The sequence below is a fragment of the Fukomys damarensis genome, unplaced genomic scaffold (assembly GCF_012274545.1).
Source record: "Fukomys damarensis isolate Sample0158 unplaced genomic scaffold, DMR_v1.0_HiC HiC_scaffold_36, whole genome shotgun sequence".
In the NCBI taxonomy this organism is placed as follows: Eukaryota; Metazoa; Chordata; class Mammalia; order Rodentia; family Bathyergidae; genus Fukomys; species Fukomys damarensis.
The window spans coordinates 40503463-40513656 of record NW_022900948.1 but is presented as its reverse complement, the minus strand read 5'-3'; the positions used below and the strand labels follow the sequence as shown (position 1 = coordinate 40513656).

The 10194-nt window shown below is 41.6% G+C and overlaps 3 protein-coding genes across 5 annotated transcripts in view; 1 reads left to right on the top strand and 2 right to left on the bottom strand.

Moving 5' to 3' along the window:
* The window catches only part of Rabepk (Rab9 effector protein with kelch motifs), a 26658-nt gene extending 23483 nt beyond the window's left edge, over window positions 1-3175 (bottom strand). Inside the window, exon 1 of one of the 3 annotated variants that reach the window (XM_010613530.3) lies at window positions 3098-3175. The gene's annotated coding sequence lies outside the window, so the exon portion shown is untranslated. The other 2 variants (XM_010613529.3, XM_010613528.3) reach the window with 2 other exon arrangements.
* Window positions 3176-3204: 29 nt separating this feature from the next.
* The window catches only part of Ppp6c (protein phosphatase 6 catalytic subunit), a 43375-nt gene continuing 36385 nt past the window's right edge, over window positions 3205-10194 (top strand). Inside the window, exon 1 of the mRNA XM_010613526.3 lies at window positions 3205-3452. Coding sequence (XP_010611828.1) covers window positions 3378-3452 — 75 coding nt within the window. The 5' untranslated portion in view covers window positions 3205-3377. The remainder of the gene's footprint in view (window positions 3453-10194) is intronic.
* Window positions 7139-10156, bottom strand: LOC104854930 (serine/threonine-protein phosphatase 2A 55 kDa regulatory subunit B alpha isoform-like). Its single transcript, XM_019205935.1, is given in 6 exon segments — window positions 7139-7253; window positions 7255-7344; window positions 7424-7702; window positions 7816-8286; window positions 8355-8538; window positions 10075-10156. Coding segments are annotated over 6 exon segments (1221 nt in total).

Here is a 10194-nt window from a genome sequence, read left to right as displayed (position 1 = left end):
TAAAAAAAAAAAAAAAAAAAAGTCTCGGTAAGTGGTAGGACCTGGATTTGAAATGTGGCATCGTGTGCTGGAGTCTGCATCTTTTTCTTGTGCTATTTTTTATTTATTTATTTATTTATTTTTGGTACGGGGACCAAAATTAGGACTTTGTGCTTACAAGGCAGGCACAGTGCCACTGAGCTAAATCCCTGTGTTTTGTTTGTTTGTTTGTTTTGGTACCTGGGATCGAACTCAGGTCCTTGCACTTTCAAGGCAGGCAGCGGAACCACTGAGCTAAATCCCCGGCCCTCCCTGGTTATTTAATACATTTTATTTGATTCCATTTCCTCCAAGTCCCCGCCCCTCCCTGTACAAAAGTCTTGTTTCCATTTTCTCTTTTATTTTCATTTTTTTCTTGTCCCTTCCTTGTTCCCCTTCCCATTTGAGCACTTTCTTCCCATTTCCCCACATCCATTATACATCTTAGTCCATATTACACTCTTTGTTTCTCACAAGGTGACATTTAAACATGTGCCCAATTTATTTCACTTAGTATGGTCTCAGTGCCCATCATTTAGCTACAAATATCTGAAGCTCATCCTTCTTTATGGCATAGTAGTACTCCATTATATACAAAAACCAGTTTCTTTATCCACTTGTCAGTTGATGGGCACTTGATCTGTTTCCAAGATTTAGCTATTACAAACTGTGCTGCTATAAACATGAGTGTGTACATATCGCTGTGGTAGAATGCTTTTAATTCTTTTAGAAGTGGTATAGCTAGGTCTAATTTTAGTCTTTTAAGACACCTCCACCCACACTGATTACCACAGTGGTTTTACTTTCTACACTTCCACCAGTAGTGGTTCTTTTTTCCTCACAGACCCTCCAGCATTTGTTACTGTTTTTTTTGGGGGGGGTACTGGGGATCAAACTCAGGCCTTTGAGCTTGCAAGGCAGAAGCTGAGCCACTGAGCTAAATCCCCAGTCCGGGTTGATTTCTCGATAGCAGTCATTCTTTCTAGAGTGAGATGGAATCTCAGCATTGTTGTAATTTGCCCCTCTTTTTTTTTTTTTTTTTTTTGGTACCGGGGATCGAACTTGGGACCTTGCGCTTGCCAGGCAGGAAGCAGAACCATTGAGCTAAATCCCTGGCCCTGAACAACAAATATTTATTGATTACCTGCTAGTATTAGATGATTTAAATGTGTCCTAATTTCTCTGTTACACTCTTACTATCTTATAGTGTCATATAGCAGCCAGAGTGATCCTTTGCAAAGAAGTTAATGTTATCCCTCTTTAAAATCCTGCAGTGGCTGTCTATTAGGTTAAAAGTACAATAATAATAATAATATAGGGCCAAGGATTTAGCTCAGTAGTTCTGCCACCTGCCTTGCAAGCACGAGGTCCCAAGTTCGATCTCTGGTACCAGGAAAAAAACAAAACAAAACAAAACTCCTCTTTTCTGCTGTCCTCTCCCTTTCCACTTATTGCCTCAATTATATGTGCTAGTATTGCTTTTCCCCAAACCCCTTTTTAGACAGGGTCTCACTATGTAATTCAAGTTGGCCTTGAACTCACTATGCAGCCCAGGCTGGCCTCAAACTCTTGGTGATCTTCCTGCATTAGCGCCCCCCCCGCCACACTCCTAGTGCTGAGATTACAAATGTGCAATACCACACCCCCACACCCAGCTTTTTTTTTTTTTAGTGAAATTTTATTTATTTATTTTTTGGTACCGGGGATCAAACTCAGGACCTTGCGTTTGCGAGGCAGGTGTGACTCCACTGAGCTAATTTCCCAGCCCTATTTATTTATTTTCTGTTTTGTTTTGTTTTGAGTCTTTTGAGATAAGGTCTCACTATGTGTAGTCCAGGCTGGACTTGAACTCACTATTTAGGCCAAGATGTCCTCCAGCTGGCTCCTATTCTGCCTCAGCCTCCTGGGCCGGTACTGGTAGTACAAGAGTGTGCCACCACTCCTGGTACATTGTTGGTTTTTAAAATGCATCACCCCAGGGTCCAGAGATTTAGCTCAATGGCAGCCGCACTTGCCTGGCAAGTAGGTCCTGAGTTTGATCCCTGGTACAAAAAAAAACAAAACAAAAACAAAACCCACAAAACTAAAGGCATCAAAGCAACATCCCTTTCTCTTACTCTGCTGGGGCTTTCCCCCCTAACACTGTACATCATTTCTTTTATTTATTGTTTATGTCCTGTCTTTCTTTTTCTGTCTTTCTTTACTAGACTATATACTATAGGTTGAAGATAAAGTTCTTTACTTAATATGTTCTCTGAATATTCCAAGTGCCTACAACTATACCTGGTAGATAAATGGTGCTCAACCAGTAATTTTGTAATGAATAAATGGTAAAGGTATTTCAAGTGCCAGGTGCTATTCTTGGCCCAGGGGATACAACAAAAAATCTCCCTGTCCTCACGGGACTCAACATGGAAATATGCTTGAGCCAGTAGCCTATTCTCTTTTTTGTTTGTTCGTTTGTTTTTTGTTTTGGTACCGGGGATTGAACTCGGGTTCTTGCACTTGCGAGGCAGGCCACCGAACCACTGAGCTAAATCCCCAGCCCAGTAGCCTATTTTCTATTCTTGGCTCCGCACTGTTTCCTGTGAAACGTGGGACAAGTTAACATCTACAACCTTTGCATTACTATCAATCATTATAAGAAATGAACATAGCAAAATAAAAAAAGCAGCATCTGTGTAGCACGTAACATAGTAAACACATTTAACACTTGTTTCCCTTCCTTCCTGGCGGGAGTCATAGGAGACTGACATCTGTGCCACAGGTCTGGATAAGGCCTTCTGAAGGCCTTGGAAAGGTTGAACAAGTAGCTATAGCTAGGTAGGCTTATCCATTTTTAACTGAAAATATCAAACTCGGGTCCTTGTAAGCCAGGAACCTCTGAGTCAAATCCCCGGCCCTAACTGAAGATATTTTGATGAGATTACTTAACGGTTGGAATGAGAAACCAGGGAGTAGAATCTCGGCCCTAGAGTCACTCACTTTGCCGTGTTACCTGGAAAATGTCTCGCAGGTCCCCTGAAGTGATTCGGGTGCAAGAAAAGGGAAGGAAAAAAAAGAAAGTAGTGGGCCACACCTGAAAACTACAATTCCCAGAACTCCGTGCGACAGACAACTACGGGTCCCAGAAGATTTCGCTAGAGCGAGTGGACTCTTCAGACCGGCAGCCTGGGTTCTTCCCGAGAGGGCGAGGGGCGTGCCGAAGCGGCGGCAGGCTTTAACGTCACTGCGCAGACGCCACCAAAGGGCCGGACGTGACGCAGGAGGAGTTCCGGCCTCGGCCTCCGCCGCTTCCTCCCCTACCGCAGCAGTCGCCGTTGCTGCCGCTACCTCAAACGCGGCTTGTTATCTCTAAAATGGCGCCGCTAGACTTGGACAAGTATGTGGAGATAGCGCGGCTGTGCAAGTACCTGCCGGAAAACGACCTGAAGGTGAGCCCGGCCGGAGGTAACCTGCTTGCGGGGCTCGTCCCTTCCGGCTGTGGGGGCGCCCGCCGGCCCGCCCTTCCTCTCCGTGGGACCCCTGTCCGGTGTCCCGTCCAGTCGCGGTGGAAGGGTCCCTGCCGGGCGAAGCGATCTGGTATTACTTGTCTCTGGAGAGCAGAGAGAGCCCGATTCCCTCTCCTGCTGTCCCGGCTTCGTGAGCAAGGACCCCGAGAGCTGTCGCGGCCTCTATCCTGGGGTCGTTCCTCCTGGCCTCGGGCTGTCCCAGGACTCGGAGCCCTCCCAGCTTTGCTTAAAATGTTCTTCTCCCTTCTGCATCCCATGTGCAGATCCTGGGGAGTCGGAGCTGAGCCCCAGCGGGCAGAGCTCTCGGGATGGGGTCATCCCTACCAGAGGTGACAGGTGCGTGGAGGGGCCGGCATCTGACAGGAGGCGCTGCCCGCTTCTGGAACGCGGTCCCAGTGTGTTCTGGTCCTGGCTGTGGACCTGAGTGGTTTGGCAGTGATTTGAGGGAATCTCAAGTTGCCCCTTTCTTAACACTCTTCTCAGTTGCTTTTTAGGAGTGCTTTCTTAACGCTAATTCAGATGTGACTCCCATTTCGGAAAAAGTTGTTGAGCTAATTTAAGCAAATAGACGATTGTTGCTAACTACAAATACTTCTGTCCTTTTAAGTACTTTCTCCAAAACTCCTTAACTGAAAATTTCATTTTCTTGGCTTTCTAAAGAAGTTGACTTGTTACTGTCCAGATAAGAGTGTCCAGATAAAAAGTCCAGATAAGAGTAAATGTATGGGTAAAGGAATGAAAGAGTAAAAGAATGTAAGCCTTTAGTTTTAGTGTACTTTGTTTTTGAAAAGTGTTTGTGTGATTTTGCTAAAACTAGTGTGTAAGTACCGGGCGTGGTGGCACATGCTTGTAATCCCAGCACTCGGGAGGCTGAGGCAGGAGGATCGCTGTGAGTTCGAAACCAGCCTGGGCTACACAGTGAGTTCCAGGTTAGTCTCAACTACATAGTGAGACCCTGTCTCAAAACAACAACAAAACAAAACAAAACCAAAAAACTAGTGTGTGAGTTTCAGAAGTGTTAATCACAAATGCTAGTGTCTTTTATTCAGTTAAGCCATGTAGTAAGTGGATAAACTTATAGTTCGTGTCCTTTTTATACTGTAAGCTGTGGTTTTTAGAGTAGTTTTATCTTTCAAGAGAAAATTTATCTAATCAGTAAATTATTTTTCTTAAGGAAGGGTTAACTGTATGTGTGTTTTTCTGTCTTTGGTACAGGACGTCAGTATTTAACAATAGTTGTCAAGTTTACAAAATATGTAAAGGCCACCTGTGCTGTTGTGAATGTAACTGAATTGTAGTTACATGTTATATGTGTTATAAGGGAGTCTGGATTTTTCTTGTTTTAATAAGATACTTTAAAATGAGGACAAAGCCTTTATTAGTAATTTAGCATTCGTGTTCGCCTGAGTCTTACAATTCAGTATTGTGGCACCTTTGTGCTATTTGAGTTTTTTAAGAAAAGAATATAACTAACATTGAGATTTAACTTTAATACAGGATGACTAAAATTTGCATTTTTCATTAATTTTTATAGGATTATAAAAAGAAATATGAAAACAATTTTATCAAATTTATTCAGTAATTTTTCTTTATAGTATATCTTAAAACATTCAGTACACAATTCGATGTTATAATCTGGACATTAGTATCTAGTCTCTTTCCGAATTATTTTTGCATTATGGCCTTACTTTGAATAGCACACTTTACACTGTCTTGTCAGGCTTTTCTTTGTTTCTATGGGTAGTATGTTTTCTTTTTTTTGGTCCCAGGGATTGAACTGGTATAATTTCAATAAATATCTGCCTACTAAATGTAATGGTGAAGATATTGATGATGGACATCCTGGTTGGCGTTTCACTGTCCCATGTAGTTCAATTATTTGGTCTATTAGACCTAATCTAAATTGTAAATAACTTTTTGAGCCCTCTTGTTTTGAATAAATAACACACAAGTTCCATATTGTTTGGTCTAGAAACTGCACAGCTATTTTATAATAATGTTTTTTCCTCCCTTTTTGTCTGGGGGTACTGGGGATCAAACTTGGGACCTTGTACTTGAGAGGCAGGCATGCTAAATCCCTGGCCCTCCTCACTTTTTGATTACAGGATAGCTTGTTAGAGTCAGCTATATCAATACCACCCATAAAATTATTGTAATCATTAACCACTGTTGGAGTTTCTTTAGTTTTATTTCTCTTTCGAGTTCTATCATTTCTGTATTATGAAGTAGTTGATAATAAAGTCTCGTTTTTTCCATTGTACTACAGAGACTTTTCCTCTTTGATATACTAATATTTCTCCCTTTTTCCTTTTTTTTTTTTTTTAGGTTGGGGATTGAACTCGGGACCTTGCACTTTCGAGACAGGCAGCGGCACCACTGAGCTAAATCCCTGGCCCTTGCAGATTTTGGGGGGGGTGGTAACAGGGATCGAACTCAGGTCCTTGTGCTTGGGAGTCAGGCGGCACCACTGACCTAAATCCCCAGCCCGCACTTGCAGATCTTTTGATACTTCCTTCCTATCCAGTCTTAGTGTCCCAAATGTTTGTTTTGTGTTGTAAGAGAATATCACTGAGTTCTGGAGAAGTATAAAAATTAAATCTGATGCACTTACAATAAGAGCTTTTATTTTTTCTCCATTCTTTGTCACTTTTATTCAGTAGTAATTTTTTTCCTTATTTGCCAGACATGGCAAGGAGTGATTACAGCCCAACTTTTATTAAATATTTGTTCAGAACGTACACCCACTTTACCACTGACCCCAAACTGACTCATTTTGTGTGCTTTTAGTTCGTTTTTTTTAATATACCACCACTGAGACTGGGTGGAAGGGGCAAGGGTAAAAGAGATGAGGGGGGACAGTCCAGGAGGCCAGAGAGGAGGAATCCTACAAGCCACAGTAAAATGAGCTATATTTAATTTTAAAAAGAGGAAGGAGTGTACCCCACAAATGATACAGTAATGAGGATGCACAGTTAAATCCCATAGCATGACTGAACGCTGTGTTTGATGTCATCACAATGGAAGGCATAAAAAGTGGAGTAAATTGGGCTGGGGATTTAGCTTAGTGGTTCCACTGCCTGGTGCAAGGACCCGAGTTCGATTCCTGGTACCAAAAACAAAAGTGGAGTAAATCAGTGCTGACACAGTCCAGTCTAGTCCATTAGGCACGATGGTGCAAGAAGTTATTTAAATTAAAAGTGCCCTACCCTTACCTAAATGGCTAGCAGACAAGGAGAACACCAATGAGGAAACCACAGAGCTTTCTCCGTGTAGCTATAAATATGTGTTGTCGAATTATAACACTGTCAAATATGGGAAGGGGTGCCACAGTGGACCTCTCTCTTTTATAGGTATGAATGCTAGTTTCAACTGAGCAGAAAGTGGGCATTTTGCTAGGAATGCCAACCCTAATTTGCTTTGTCTTGAAAAATATACAGATTGTAGTAGCTACAGCAATGATATTTTCCTTCGGGTGCCAGGCTGTATGAAGGATTTTCTTGTTGAAATCTAGGCTGTCAACACTTATTTCATCTTTCTTTCACTTGTCGCTTGCACAGCTTTGCATGGCTTCAAAACCTCGCAAGGCTTACTGTTTTCTCATGATGCTTCTAAGGTTGTATCTCGCTTTGTGTTCCTTTTGAACATTCTGAATTATTGTAAGATTCATTCATGACAACACTGTCAGATCCATTCCAACAACAACATTCACATTTGTCAAATATAGTCATTTTCATATAGTGAACAAAATTTACTTCTGAGGTATTCATGCACCTGGTATGTTTCCACAGGCCTGTTTTCCATATTTAATACCCCCCTTTTTTTTTGTACCAGGATCAAACTAAGGTCTTTGTGCTTTGAGGCAGGTGGTGGCACCACTGAGCTAAATACCCAGCCCTAAATCCCAAATTTTGACTAACAAATAATCTCTAGTCATCGTATAGCGACCTCTATGGCTAAATTTTACATCAGAAATAGAGGAGATGTTTTTTTGGGGAAAAAAAGACCAGATAGTGGGGTCTTTAGTTTCTTCAGACAGTTTAGAATGCCTATCGCAGAGGGCAGATGTCCTCATGTCACAGAGCTGAATGGTTCCTTTACTGCTGCTGTACACAAACGTGTTACAGCTGTTGGGATGGAATTCTGTGGCTGTGAGCTCTTCCATGTTGGCAGGTGTTTTTTTTGTTTTTGTTTTTGTTTTTGTATGGGGAATCAAACTTGGGTCCTTGTGCTTGCAAGGTAGGCGGTGGAACCACTGAGCTAAATCCCTAGTCCTTTGTTGGCAGGTTTGATATCCACAGTATTAAAACTCCTGTCTGTAAATTCCAGGTGCCAAAGATTAATCTGCAAATCATCTGCAGATAAATAAGTTTCATAATCACTTGATAGAAATGGAGTTGATGTGGTATGAGCACTGGCACACATTCCTTGTGGACTGGCCTCTACCATTAGCTCCATGGGCTTGAAGACTGGCACTCGTAGTATAGTAACTGTAGTAGAATCTCTGTACTTTCCATCCTCTTCTTTCAAGTTATACCCTTCTGGTCTTTTGACCCTTTCACTGATTTTCCATAATTTTATTGTTTTATCATTGGTAGACAATAAAAACTGATCAGCATTTTTCTAGGGTAACCATCTAATTTTGTTGTTCTTTTCTTCTATATCTAAACTTTTCAAGTAGTCAAAATCTGATTCGTGACTCTGGAAGGTGCTGTAAACATTATATTCTTCTCTGCGATGAGACTGGATTTTGTTCTCACTGGGGTGTTGTGAGGATTAATTCATTAGTGTTTGTAAAGCATTTTGAAATCCTCAAGTCAAAGGCGCTCCTGCTCCTGCTGAAAGATGACAACTTTACCACCTTTATCTCCTGTTGCTAGTAATTCTCTAGAATGATTAAATTCTACTGTAGAAATGTTTTCTACTTCTGCTACGTCATTATCTACTTGTTCTTTCACCTGAGAAAAACACCACTGAATATCATTCCTTCTGCAGCTCCTGCCCTGTCGCGCTGCAAATAGTGACGCTGCTGGGTGCCTGGGGGGTGTCTCCGCTTCCTGAATTCACCCCTCTCACCTGGGGATGGTGGGGGTCGAGGGCGCCTATGGTGGCAGATGGCACCTGTGGGGAGTGGGGGCGAGGGCCGGGGTCGACCAGTGGAAGGAGGGGTGGGCAGGGGTAGCTAGCGGGATAATGGGCTTCAAATCTGGAGCTTCCCCGCTGGTGCTCCTTCTGTGGCGCTCCTATAGCGTTCCTTTGGTGGTGGTGGTGGCGGAGGCAGCAGTAGGCGACTCCACTTTTTAATAAGAGCTTTTAGGGCAGGGGATTTAGCTCCGTGATGGTGCCGCTGCCTGCCTTGTAAGCCCAAGGTCCTGAGTCCAGTCCCTGGTACAAAAAACAAACAACAACAAAAACAAAAAAAACCCCACAAAACAAAACCCTTTTACAGGTTGTAGCACAAAATTATTATTTTTCACTAATAAAATAAACAGGAATCAGTAAAAGAAAATAACCAGAATTTATTAGATTTCACTAGAAACAAATATCAAAGGCAAATACAACATTCTAAACAAAAAAGTATCCAAAAAAATGGTCGATATAAAACAAATAGGATTGTATCTCCAGCAAATAAGAATCTACTGGTTGAAGTGACAGTTGCCCAAGCTATGCTTAGGATGGTCAGTTGGTCAACAACAAATGTGCTGCCTGAATGATGCTCAGGGTAGACTGTTAAAAATGCTTAATTCGTAGAAAACAAACCAGACCTCTTTTGGTAGCATTGTTAATCCCATAGACAAAGATTATTGCACATCCATGAATTGATGTGAAAATTTTTTTGTTATGTGTAAAGCTGGTCTGTGCTTTGTGTTTATAATTAAAATGTTTCTTATGAAAATGTGTCTTGATGTTAACTTGACATTGGATACTTAACAATTTGAAAAATAATTAGTGGGATTTTCTCTAAACCTCTTAGTTTGAGATGTCCTTCCTACCTTAAGGAAATATAGTTTTGTTTTGTTGTTTGAGACAGTGTCTCACTATATAGTTTAGGCAGGCCTAGTGCTCACTATGTAGCCTAGGCTGGCCTCAAACTTGCAGCAATCCTGTCTCTGCCTCCTGAGTGCTGGGGTTGCAGGTATGCACCACCACACCCAGCAGGAAATGTAGTTATTAAAGTTTTTCCTATTGATACACAGTTGAATTTATCAGATTGTACCTGTTTTTTGTTTTTAGTTTTGTACTGGGGATCAAACTCAGGACCTTGTGCTTGTGAGACAGGTTGCAGCATCACTGAGCTAAATCCCTGGCCCAGTATCTGTTTCTTAATAAACTGTTCTCCCCTAATCTTTTGGGTAACTATTGAGAAAAAAATTCTGAATTTTTCTAAGAAAAGACCTTTCTTCTATCCTGGAATTTTTTTTTATATCAGATTAATTTGCTTCTGTTGCTTGCCTCTGGTATATTTAAAGAAATATAATTTTGTTTCTGTTCTTGGCATGAAGTGCAAACTAAAAATAGGCAAGCCAAGAAAGTATTCCAGGAGTACTTTTTTCTAAGGCTTTAAAGCCAAAATAGGGCTGGTGATGTAGCTCAGTGGCACCATGCCTGCTTGACAAGAGGAAGGTCATGAATTCGATCCCTGATACCAAAAAAAAAAAAAAAAAAA